Source organism: Pelophylax lessonae (assembly GCF_965119305.1).
Source record: "Pelophylax lessonae genome assembly, chromosome: 2".
NCBI lineage: Eukaryota > Metazoa > Chordata > Amphibia > Anura > Ranidae > Pelophylax > Pelophylax lessonae.
In genome coordinates, this window is record NC_138769.1 from 644,067,834 (window position 1) to 644,081,154 (window position 13,321).

Sequence of the window (13,321 nt, forward strand, 5' to 3'; positions counted from 1 at the left end):
ATGCATTATGGTAAAAAAAACTTCTGGCTGCTGCTCCCCCTGCAGTCCCTCCTAATACTTGCTCCAGCCCCATTTCGATCCAGTGATGTGCATGAGAGCAGGGATCTCCCGGGTCTCTCTCACCTCATTGGCTCACACAGCAGCGGGAGCAATTGGCTCCCGCTGCTGTCAATTACTGCCAGTAAACCAATGAGGAGAATGTATTGTGAATGTATTGTGTATTGTGAATTGTATGTATTCTGTCCTACTCGTTTATGATCCTAAATGTTTTTTCACCTCCAATTATTCAGGTGATTACCCAGCTCCCAGGGCTGTCTTGACTGGCCATGATCATGAAGTTGTCTGTGTATCAGTATGTGCTGAACTGGGTCTCGTCATCAGTGGAGCTAAAGGTTTGTGCATATTGTATTATTTTCATTTAGCATTATATTGGTCAAAGTTGTTAAGAAAAAATTGGATCCATACTAACTTTAAGAGGTTGTACACAGACAACATGGCTTTCTTCAAAGTTTGAATATTTCCCATCCGAGTACAACGCATAAGTAGCCTGTCCAAACCTATTGGGACATGTTAGATAATAAAGTTTTTTTTTTTTTTTGTTTGTTTTTACTAATTACCCTGCTTTACAATTTAGATTTATCAAAAATATGAAATTTAATTTTCAAGTGCCTTTGTAGTTTTTGAAAACTAGGTGCTAATATTGAAGAGGAGTAAGGGTGACAATTTTTTTCTTCATGGTCCCACTGTAGAAATGTAGCCACCCCCTCTTGCTCTCCTCCAAGGTAGACTAGTGACTATGGATTATGAGATGTGTAGTGTGCATAGAGCAGTGCATACAACTACTGTGCACAGCTTCTTCCAAACAAACGGAAATGAGGGTAAAAAAGAGAGGTTCAGGAGGATGTTACAAGGAGACAGAAAACCACAGTAAACAATTTCATGAAAAATTGAATACATTAAGTAGTGGATGTGTATGAATTACAGTATCTCACAAAAGTGAGTACACCCCTCACGTTTTGTAAATATTTTATTATATCTTTTCATGTGACAACACTGAAGAAATTACACTTTACTACAATGGAAAGTAGTGAGTGTACAGCTTGTATAACAGTGTAAATTTGCTGTCCCCTCAAAATAACTCACCACACAGCCATTAATGTCTAAACCGCTGGCAACAAAAGTGAGTACACCCCTAAGTGTCAATGTCCAAATTGGGCCCAAGTGTCAATATTTTGTGTGGTCACCATTATTTTCCAGCCCTGCCTTAACCCTCTTGGGCATGGAGTTCACCAGAGCTTCACAGATTGCCACTGGAGTCCCCTTCCAGTCCTCCATGACTACATCACAGAGCTGGTGGATGTTGGAGACCCTGCGCTCCTCAACCCTCTGTTTGAGGATGCCCAACAGATGCTCAATAGGGTTTAGGTCTGGATACATGCTTTCCCAGTCCATCACTGTTACCCTCTTTCTTTAGCAAGGCAGTGGTCGTCTTGGTGGTGTGTTTGGGGTCGTTATCATGTTGCATTGCAGCCCAGTCTTCGATGCTCTGCTTTAGTATGTCACAGTACATGTAGGGATTCATTGTTCCCTCAATGAACTGTAGCTCCACAGTGCCATACTGAAGCACTGATACAGTATATTGATACTGTACTGTTTTTATTTTGAGGGGACTGCAAATTTACATACATACTGTTATACAAGCTGTATACTCAATACTTTACATTGTAGAAAGGTATAATTTCTTCAGTGTTGTCACATGAAAAGATATACTAAAATATTTACAAAAATGTGAGGGGTGTACTCACTTTTGTGAGATACTGTATTTTTGAAGAATAAGATATCAATTAGGGTTACTTTGTTTGACGTTTATGAATTGCACAAAAGCCGAATTACTGTAAAAACCAAGAACCGTGTTTATTTTCCCCACCCTCCTTCTCTACAGTGTTATGTTTACTACTAGCTGACAAATGCGGCTTCAGGTAGATGTTAAAATAATGAAGAACCTTTCTGTGGGACCCTGTAATCTTTATTGCCCATGTGTGGCTTTACATACAAGTTAGCAGGAGCTTTCCACTTACCTTCTAATTAAATTAGGCCAGCCATAGACGGTTCCTGCTGAACCAGCCAAGATTTGAACCATGTATGGGCAGGCTGAATGTACACAGTTGATAGATTGATCAACTTGGGTACAACCAGCCTCCCGGATTGACTTGCTATTAGTGCTAGTGGCTGCTATAGCTGCTAGCAATAATCACTGTCTTGGCCCAGCGGGGGCGGCTTCCCCTGCCCCACCCCCACTGGGAGAATGCAATGTCTCAGCAGGAGGGATTCCTCTGTCTGTGTTGATGGGGACATTTCTTTGGTTGCAGGAAAGAAATTTGCAACCTCTATAGCCGGCCTAATTCTAACCTTAAAAATGTTCCCTTCCCCCTCCAGACACCTATGCTGACTAACCTGTGTAAGAAAGATCTGCATACTTGCCTATTTTTAGGCCTCTCTGGACCAGTCATGTAATCCAGCTCCTCTGTGTCAGTTAGCAGCAGCTGCAGAGCAGAGGAGGGTACGCCAATAATGCATGGGCCATAGGAAGCATATGGGTGATGATACTGCTTCCAAGAATTCCAGCCATGGTTGAGCACTATCTCCTCTCCCCTGCAGCTGCCACTGGCTAACATAGGGGATCATGTGACTAAACCAGAGCGGGCTGAATAGTGTATACATCTTTTTTATACAGGTTAGCCAACATAGGTGTTAGGAGGGGGGTGATAGAGTATTTTGTAAGACTAGTTAGGTGGTAGCCTAGAATTCTACTTAAATGGTGGAAGGATTGACCAGAAATCTTACCCAAGTGGTTGGCTATTTTTGGAGCATGTGACCGTGCTCACGTACTTCTGAATTTTTATCTAAACGTTAAAAAAATTAAAGCAATGCAAAACTTGTAAGTGTCCTATAGAATTTGTTTTTTAATGGGATAGGTGTCCTCAGTGACCAATAGGGAGGCTCAAGAGAGGGAAAAGTTAAGCCCTGTACACACGATCAGAATATCGTACAAAAAAATACCATTTTCGAAACGATCGTATATTAATCTGATCGTTCGTACACAGCTGTCGTCCAAAAATTTCCGAAGGGGCAAACGCGAACATTTTTCTCGTACGATACCAGATTGTACGATTTTCGTTTAATCAGTGCAGTTTTCCTCCAAAATTACAATACAAATACATTACATCACTTTTGAATTTTAATTCTTTTATACGAGAATTTTCGTACTTTAGTAACCTATTCATTTTCGATATGGAGACTAGCATGCGAAAAAAAACAGACCATCATTTGTCTGATAATCTCATTGTGTGTACTAGGCTTTAAAACTACTGATAGGTTGTTTTTTCCCTTATCTGTGTCTCATTAGAGAATTCCCTTTACTCCATGTCCTGTAGACTCAACAGGCTATAAAAAGATATCTTTCCAGTGTAAAGGACATCCATTCTTAGACAGATATCATGAGAAAAAGTGTCTACAGTCGAAGATTTTTCTCCCCTATTTTCCTGTCCTCGTAGCAACTTAACATTTTGGATTTACCCCCACATTCATTCCAAGTGACATTGGTGATCAGGACAGGTCATCTTTACTCTAATTGTCCTGATCACCAATGTCCCGGGATTGAATGTGAGGGTAAATCCAAAATGTTTAGCATTTGTCATTGACGCGCCTTTTTATTCTTATAGCCCAAGTGGTGGAAACAGATTTTGATGAATGTTCCACCCTCCCTAGAACTTGTTCAAAATTTTATACACTCAGTGGATTTACATGAATTTTCCCAGATGATTAGCTTACAAGCTATTTTGTCCCTGTCTGAACACTCTAAGATCCTTTGATTGGATTTTCTCTTGAGAAGGATTTGGTATATTTGGTTTCATTTAGCATGTTTTTCTAAATAAGAGGACAGATGTCAGAAGAGCTTCAGAAAATCTCTGGATTGCGCTTTATACCTAAGCTGCCTGTGGCTTTGATCAGGATCCACCTCCCGTATAGAGGGACACGCCTGTTAGTGTCTACCTTACCATTTAACCTCAGTAGATATGTTACAAGCCACTCATTCTAATTGAGTGGGTTTCCTTTTTAATTTGATAGTCAGTCTATTATTTATTCCGTTTCTCGGGTTATCTGACAAGAGTAAATCCCATTTTGAACACAAATCTTTCAGAAACTTTAGCTTTATTCGCTGCCACTTTTTTGTTAACTCTTTGGCTGTCTTTCTTTATCTTGTTTTGTATAATATTTGTACTTTATGTTTGATATTCTTAAAATGTGTATTTTGGCACCTTTTTTATATAGCACATACATCTTGAAATAAGTCAGTTATAAAATACTAAAGGGATCCCCAGCACACTTTCAAGTTAACCAGCAAAAAAACCCTAGCTAATCTATTCAAAATAGGTTAAAAACAGTGGTTTTAGTTACAAACATTTGCAAATATACTTGTAAGCCACATTGCCAAGGTACTCTTGATAAATGTGTTCCCTAACACTTATCCTGTTTTTTTCCCTGAAATTTACAGTCTTCCTCCTGTGTGTTATAAGTGATATGTTGGCATCTTTTAATATAGCACATATATGCTTAAATACATCAATTCAAAAAAACATCAGAAATAGCAATTTAAAAAATGTTTAGAACCAAGGACCATTAGTGTCCATTCACCCAAAACTGATATTTCATCAGATGGATTCTGGATCATATGACTCTGCCTGTTCAACTACCTGTTGGGCTTTTCTTTTATAAGGAGAACCTAAATTCAGCAGGAAAGTCAGAGCTGGGAAGTCTTACCATTGGCTTTTTAGGACTGACTTTTTAATAAATTGTTTGTTATAAATACAACTGAAAGATCATTTGCTCTCTTTTGTACTGTAGGGGGTTTGTCTAGCTCACACTGGCCTAGAATGATCCATTCTGTCCCCCCATTCTGACTACAATTGTGAGCAATGTGGTCACACCAGTTTGTAATTGACTTTTAAAGCGCCTTCTATTTAGGAACAGCTCTATGTGCTCTTGGCCAATATAAATGATTACCAGTAGGGGCGAGACAGGTGTTACTGCGTTCTTAGGGAACACAACTTGTATGTGTGAGCATACAGTATAATTTTCCGACATTTTCCAATAATTTTCCAAAATCCACTTTACCTGTTATAAGACCTTCGGGGACCACAGGCAGCATCAGAAGAGATCCAACAGATTGAAAGCTTTGTCCAGTACTGTTAATTTGCTTGGTATTGCTGAGTTGAATAGTGATAAGATAGGACTGCAAAGTACTGCCACAAATGAAGCCATGGGGTGATCACCTGACTTATGAAAGCTGAATATTCTTGTATAGTGAAATAAGGGGCATCTCAGGACCCTCTTTGTTCATATAATAACAATCTGGCTGGTGCCCAGCTCAGTAATAAATGCAGAGGCCTTTTAGATATATTTGATAGAGAATATCCAACAGGAGGCATTCAGAATCAGTACTTAAAGCGGTTGTAACCCTAAAAGAAAAAAAAAAAAGCTTCTGTTACTTTAAGGCATGATCTACAGCATAGTGCTTTTGTCATGTATTATGTCCCTTTTTATAATATACAATACCTGGTTGATCCTGCATTTTCCTGTGTCCCCCTGTGCATGCTAATTACTGTAATCATGGCTGCTGATCCATTATACTGTGGTCAGTTTACATGCCTCCATCATCCTGCTCTCTGCTCTGAGTCTCTCCCTCTCCCTCCCTGCCTGTCCGTCCTGAAGCCTGTGTGAGCGCTGATCTCCTCCCCCATCCTCTCTGTTTTATCCTGCTGCTCTTGGTTGTGGCTTAAAAATACCATTTATAAATAACTACCATCCCCTCTGTTTTATCAAGATCGAAAGTACTGTGTGTCTTTTTTTTTTTTTAAGTTCTAATCCTAAATACCTTCTCTCACAGCGCCGGTGTGTTCCTCTGCTGGGTGGCTGTTGGTTATTTCAGGCTCTCCCTCCGCATTCCTTAGATCAGGGAAGGAGAGCGGAGGAAGGTCATGTGACTGCACATCAGTACTGTGAGAAAGGGCGTTTAGGATTAGAATTGAAAAAAACAGTACTTTAGATCTTGATAAAACAAAGAGCATGGCAGTCATTTATCCTCCTGACTTTACAACCAATTTAGGGCTGCTTTCACACTCACCTGCTGCGGTTGACCCACTAAAAGTCCTGCATGCATGCAGGGCACCTGAAGTCTTGCATGCATGCAGAGGTTTTGATGTACTTTCAGAAGAAAATGCACCAAAACTGTCCGATCCAATGAAAGTCAATGGTAAAGCATGGGTAACACCCACAAGAAAACGACAGGCACCCTACATTAAGCCCATGCTGCAGGGAAACTACAGTGGATTTGTTTGAAAACAGTCAAAGTGTATGCAAATGCAAGCATATTTAAAACAACACACAGACACTAGACGTAGAGAAAATAAAGGAAACATTTTGTGGTGGCCACGGGACTGTTTAATCCCTCTTCTCTTTTCTAGTTTGGTGAATTGGGGGTGGAGACTGCTATAGTCACTTGGTAGCTTCTACTGGCATCACAGATACAAGACCGGACCAAAATGGTGCAGGACTCTTTTTTGGTCCACACTGGAATCGGATCGCATGGGTGTTCACACCCATGCGATCCAATTCCTGCACCATTTGACAGTACACACAGTGATATGTGAACCGATCTGGGGGTGTCAATAATTTTCTATTGACACCCTCAGCGGTTCGCATAGGGCAATATGAACTGCCTGTGAGTCCTTTGCGCTGGTTCCCGCATCGCACTAGTGTGAACCGGCACTGGAATTGCGCTGGTTCCCGCATCGCACTAGTGTGAACCGGCACTTAGGCTCCATGCACATTGGCTTAACAATCGCTACTTCTACAGGAGTTTTGCATTTTGCCTGTATAAGCAGCTCAATGTTGTCCTACATGTCCATGCACATTAGAACGATTAAAGGCATATATTAAGCTCAACGTTTAGAGGCAGGAAAAAATCCTAGACTGGTTGCAGCTTCTGCCAGAGATAAAAACACAAAACTCGCCTAAACTATGTACAAAAAAACACTCTATATGATCGTTTTTTCTTCTGCCAAGGGAACAGACATTTTTTTAAGCCCAGTGTGCATGGAGCCGAATTATAATTACCAGATATGTAAAAGGAGGGATAAAGCATTTAATGATCAATCCTCATACTGTAATGACACTTGTTGCCCTTGTTATCAGGCATCAGTTAAGAAAAAAGAAATAAAAAAATAAAAAAGTAGTAAGTAACTACTTGAATCATTGCTTATTGATTGTTTTCCAGTTAAACCTAAGTAGCTTTATGTTAAAAGGCTATCGTAAAGAAAGGCCACATAGAATAAGTTCAATATTGTGCTTTTCAGGAAAACAATGATTATTTGAGATGTACTCTTCACAATATTACAGACCTCTCAGTGACTTTTTTTGAGCTGCCAAATTACTTTCATTTACGTGCAGCGAGGAGTGAATAATCTACAATTCAATGAAAGAACAAAAGGGGCGATCACCCAGAAACAGTGCATTTTCTTTACATCTGTGTTCTAACTTTCAGAGACAATGGAGGAGTGCCGCGGAGAATCTTGTAGTAAATATGTGTACGACTTCCTCCATCACAGCCCACTGACCTTGTCTGAATGTCCTACAATTTGCTTTGAATAATTTAGCCCCCTTTTTTGTGCCGTGTGTCAGTGGCTACTGTGTTTGCATTGACGTTTGTATCTTAACATATGTGCTAGCTTCAGCCACGTATTAAGCCCATCGAATCTTCAGAACTTGGAAAGATGTAGTAATCAGACCCAGCAGATGTCTGCACCTAATTTGAAGATAATTGATTTTAGAAATGTAGAGAGACAAAAAAATCTTCTTTTTGATTAGAGATGAAATGAATGATCCTTTGCTTATTTTAGATAATGTGTGTGTGTGTTTTCTTACACTTAATTTTCCCATTCTTGCTGCTTTCTTTCTTGCCATGATAATATGGCAAATAGATGCAAGAAGGGCCTTGGGTATTTCCAAGAAAAACCTGTGTATGCAGCTATTCTGGTCCAAGGAGCATTATTTGATAACAATGCGATAAAAAGAAATCCGCTTCCTCTATATTTAGGTGAATGAGGACAATGAGGAAGTAGCTAAAATAAAATGATGAACAGAAAAACTTGGTATTCCTAAGGGACTTGTAAGGCTTTTGAATATTAATAAATTGTATAAACTCCGTTGGACTTGTCATCTGTTTCTGAGATCCAATAAACGATACACATCCTAGAAAAGAACCATGGTTGCCTGCAACTTTTTTTAATTTTGCTTTCTGCACACTTTCCTTTCAACCTAATTTATACTAGAAAAATGTACAAAAAGTGGGACTTTTAGGGTTCCCAATTACTCGACATGTTTTGCCAAGTTCACAACTTCTTCAGGAGTTTTGTAGCAAACATACCAGAATAAACAATAAGAATCTATACATTTTAATACTGCGCAAAGCTTAAATCATAATTATACATTACACATATGCCACTTGCTGAATCAACTCTGGGACATGTCTAGATTTTAACATCTGTTGTAACATGACATTTGTCAATTCAGCCTTATACTGCGGAATGAAACCAGATTGTTATTGGTTTTAAACTGATTTTAATAGATTAATAAAATGGATTGTTGACTTTTAGTTTTGTGTAGAAATGGGGTACCCTAAAAGTCCTGCTTTTTGTACATTTTTCTATTTAATTCATGGGATGTGGTGCAAATGTAAACCGTCTCCTACCCATACTGGGTACTGAATAACATACTTTATACTAGATTACAACAATCTGTAGTAAGTGTTATTTTACGCCTATTTACAGCATTATTGTTTACTTTTTATCATTGATACCATCCAGCCTAAATAGAGTGTTTTGACACCGGTTTTGACAACCCATTAATTTTAAAATAGAAATGTAAATCAAAACATTTGTATACAGATATACATAAAATATGAATATAAATACCTTTTTTTAATAGTTCACATTCCCCCTGTTCTCAGCTGTAAAACATGAGAAACAACAGTACACTGATCCTCCCAGTAAAAAGGCTGTGCAGGGGGTAAATGTCAGGACAAGTCTGATCATTGTAGGAGAGCGGAGAGCAGGCTGAGTTCTCAAGGTAGCTAGAGAACTGACCACAATGTGTTTTGCTGCTCAGTGTGGTCAGTTATTATTAGGAAAGCAGAGGGACAGACAGGAACACCAGGGATTTCACAAGGAAACAAAAAAAAAGAGAACTGGATACTTTTTCTTTTACAATGGAAGAACAGAATACTTTTTCATACAATTACATTGTACAGCAGGCACAGATCAGGAATATGAAATGTTGGGTTTACATATTCTTTAAGACATCCCTCAAATTTTCCACTCACCTGCTCGCATTTAGCGAGTGGAAAATAATTGAGGGCGAGTGTGGGGAGGGGAAGAGTGTGGGGAGGGGAAGAGAGAGGAGAGGAAGAGGAAAGCCAGCCGGATAATCACAGAGCGGGGATCGCCCTGCTGTAACAGCTTTCATTTGAATTGCCGGGCGCTCGCCATCACACACAGCACGGCTTTTTGGCCCGGCTCCTATGATAGACAGAATACCGGTCCAATGCCGGGACGTGTGACTGCTTAATGGGCACAGGGAAGGCTGCATTGATGGGCTCAGTGGAGAGGGCATTGATGGGCACAAATGAGGCCGCGTTGATGGGCACAGAGGAGGCTGCATTGATGGGCACAGGTGAGGTTGCATTGATGGGCACAGGTGAAGTTGCATTGATGGGCACTGATGGGGCTGCATTCATGGGCACTGGTGAGGGGGCATTGATGGGCACTGGTGAGGCTGCACTGATGGGCACTGGTGAGGCTGCACTGATGGGCACTGGTGAGGCGGCACTGATAAGCTTCACTAATGATGCTGCACTGATGGGCGCTGATAGGCTGCACTGATGGGCACTGATAAAGTTGTTATTAATATTTTTGTAATTTCTACATTAATACAAAAACATTCAACAGTGTCATTTTATGAGATAGTTTATGAGGGAGTGTTTAAGGGCGGGGCAGGGTAGGGGATGGGTGGGGCAGCTAGTGGCGAGTAACCCTTAAGGCCTAGCTAGTAGCTCAGGACTTTAAATATTGAGCCCTGTTTTAAGAGTAGGCTTACATTGGACTATGACGCCTTAAAGTAAATGCAGAGAGCCTGATTTACTAATAAATTTGGAATGTTCATTCAATACATTTTGTGAAGATTCACTTCCATTATCCAGTCATGTAAAAATAAAACCTGTTTACTTATTTAATCTGCAAATGACTGGATAATTATCATAAATGCATTTGTTGTGTGATCTTTCTCAGGTCTTTTAGTAAACTGGCCTCCGATTATCTTGTTTATCTGAGCAATCAAAGCAATCAAACATTTTTACGCAACTTCTAAATCACTGAATGTGCTTCTTCATCCATGCTCCTATTTGAACATTGTCCCATTGTCATGGGGATTTTGAATATTAAACCTGGTTGATTAATATGTGTTAGAACTTGTTCTTCTCTAGCTGAAGTATAATGCTAAGCAATCTTTTTCTTATTTTTATTTTTTATTTTTTTTAGAGGGTCCATGCTTGGTCCACACCATCACTGGAGATCTACTCAGAGCGCTGGAGGGCCCGGAGAATTGCTTATACCCTCGTTTGATTTCTGTTTCCAGTGAAGGTCATTGTATTATATATTATGAAAGAGGGCGGTTTTGCAATTTCAGCATTAATGGCAAGCTTCTGGGCCAGATGGAGATCACCGATTCAACCAGGGTAGGCACTGACACCTGTTTATTTTTTTTGTGTTCAGCATCTTCAAGCTAAAATATTGAACCCCAAGATTCATTAAAAACTAGAAAGTGTTATTCTACCTCTAAAAGTTTGTGAATACCGGTAACGGGTTATAGATGTTCATCTTTTGTGCTTATTGAGTTTAACCTTTTACATCTAAAATTTAGCAGTATATTTCCAAAATTCACAACGTTTTAAATTCACCCAGTAAAACATCAGGTATATTTATGCCTACTGTGCAAATTGGGTCCTTTGGTGTATCAGCTAGTTCTTAGAATGAACTTTTAGGACAGTGATTCTGCAGGCAGTCAGCATAACAGGAATAGAGGAATAATTTCCAATTGGGGCACTTCTTTATTTGGCAATGTCTAAGAAGGTATTTGCCTCACTTTAAAAGTATTTCCTTTTGTGCCTACAGGACAGGAAGTGAAGGAAAATCTTCCCAAAAAACACACAAACCACAAAATCCTGACAAGGCTTTAAACCTATTCCTGCTATAACCAAATTGAAAACGTTTTGGTTTTAGATGTAGTTTAAATGAAATTATTTCGAGTAGAGTTTACCCTTCCACAGAGCCTAAAGTCTGTGCTGGTCCCCAAGAGAATGTAATCCTGTTATAATTTTTGGCAGTCTTGTTTGTGGGTAGAATTGCCATATGCTTAGCTGAAAACTCATGCCAGTAAATATGGTTGACAAAGTACACTTTCTTCCAGACCTAATGTATAAAAAGTGTCTGAAAAAGTCCTGTCTGTTACCAATAACAAACATCTAGCATATTCCTTCCTTCTAATTTATAGAGGGTGTCTCAGGCCACACCGTTTTAAGCTGAAGAAAGTGTAAATGTTTTGAACAATGGTGGGCTGTTCATACAAGCGACTGAAAAGGGATTGAATTCTTCAGGTTCTCCACATTTATTTGAGAGTGCAAACTTCAAAGTAATTTAGGAAGCAATAGGTTCCTGCAGCACAATATAAATCTATATTTTCATGGGAAAGTATGATAAAAAGAAAAGACAGCTCAGTCTCCAATTTGATATGGTGTTATGAACATTGTGGAGATAAATGTCTAGTTGATGCAAACAGAATATCAGTATTGTAAAATAAGGAGAATGGTTTGAAACATCAAATTGCCATACATATATAATAACAATGGCTCATGAACTTTGAAGGCGCTATTGCCCCAAGGTTCTACTTTATTGCCAGGGCTCGTTTCCTGGCTGGAGATCTTTGCCTAGCCAGTAAATTGTCATTTTTGTTATATACTGTCTACATTTTCTGCCATAATAATTAATCTCATTGAAACGGCTGTGAATGAATGTTATGTTCTCATTCTTCCAGGCAATCCTTCTGAGCAGTGATGGGCAGAACCTTGTGACTGGTGGAGATAATGGTGTTGTAGAAGTCTGGCAAGCTTGTGATTTTAAACAGCTCTATATTTACCCCGGCTGTGATGCTGGAATACGAGCAATGGATCTGTCACATGATCAAAGGTGAGTCTACAACTATGTTTAACTTTTATTGTGCACATAGAGAAGTTAATTAAATTGTAAAAACTTGTTCCTAATCAATTAGCCTACAAAATTCATATTTGCTAAATACATAAAAATGTGTAATTTGTATATTAGTCAACAAGGGGAACTGCCATCAATTCAACAGCATTGTGCCTGGTATTTAGAACAAATCAGAAAGGTATCGATCCTGCATTTTTATGCTCTGACCAGGCAACACTGGGCTCCATTTCAAAAGGTTATCTACTGCTTTAAGATCAGCACCAAAATAACAGTGTTTTTCAAAATTATTTTGCAATTCACAAAAAAAAAAAAAAAAATACTACTAAAATACTGCTGCAACTATTTCTTGAAAAAATGCAGTATGTTAGTAGTAAAAACTTGCAGTATTTTAGTAAAAAATAAAAACTTGCAGTATTTTAATGCTGGCACTCCCCTGCATCTTTAATAAACAGAGAATAGCACCTGCCAGCGTCCTTAAAGCCAGTAAATAGCTGGTTGTTAAGGAGCCAGCACCTGCCGCGCCCCTTACAACAATGATTAATCTGCTGTCAGTGGCAAAAGAAAAACAATAAGGTCCCCCCAAAATCCATACCAGACCCTTATCTAAGCATGCAGACTTGCAGGCCAGGAAGGGCGGTGGGATGAGCAAGTACTCTCCCCCCTTCCTGAAAATACCAGGCCACATGACCTAAATAAGGGGGGGGGGGGTTGTTTTGAAGGGGGGATATTCTTCAGGGGTAGTACCCCTTACTCATTTACCAAAAAAATGGCCAAAGTAAATAAAAACCAAGGGCCAGTTTTTGACAAGTCCCTTATTAAAAATTGGAAAAAAATAAATAAATGTTCCCCAAAGTTAGTCCAGCATCAATCACAAAAAAAAAAAAAAAACAGTCCACACCCGGGCGCTTGGCTTCTGCCGAATGACAGCTCTGCTTCTCACTCGC

At 39.4% G+C, this 13,321-nt stretch overlaps 1 protein-coding gene across 5 annotated transcripts in view; it reads left to right on the forward strand.

The window, feature by feature from the left end:
- The window catches only part of NBEA (neurobeachin), a 1,052,497-nt gene that overhangs the window by 1,034,606 nt on the left and 4,570 nt on the right, over nt 1-13,321 (forward strand). For all 5 annotated transcript variants that reach the window (XM_082246613.1, XM_082246612.1, XM_082246614.1 and 2 more), the window contains 3 exons: nt 291-392; nt 10,653-10,849; nt 12,205-12,356. In XM_082246613.1, the coding sequence (XP_082102739.1) occupies nt 291-392; nt 10,653-10,849; nt 12,205-12,356 (451 nt within the window). The remainder of the gene's footprint in view (nt 1-290; nt 393-10,652; nt 10,850-12,204; nt 12,357-13,321) is intronic.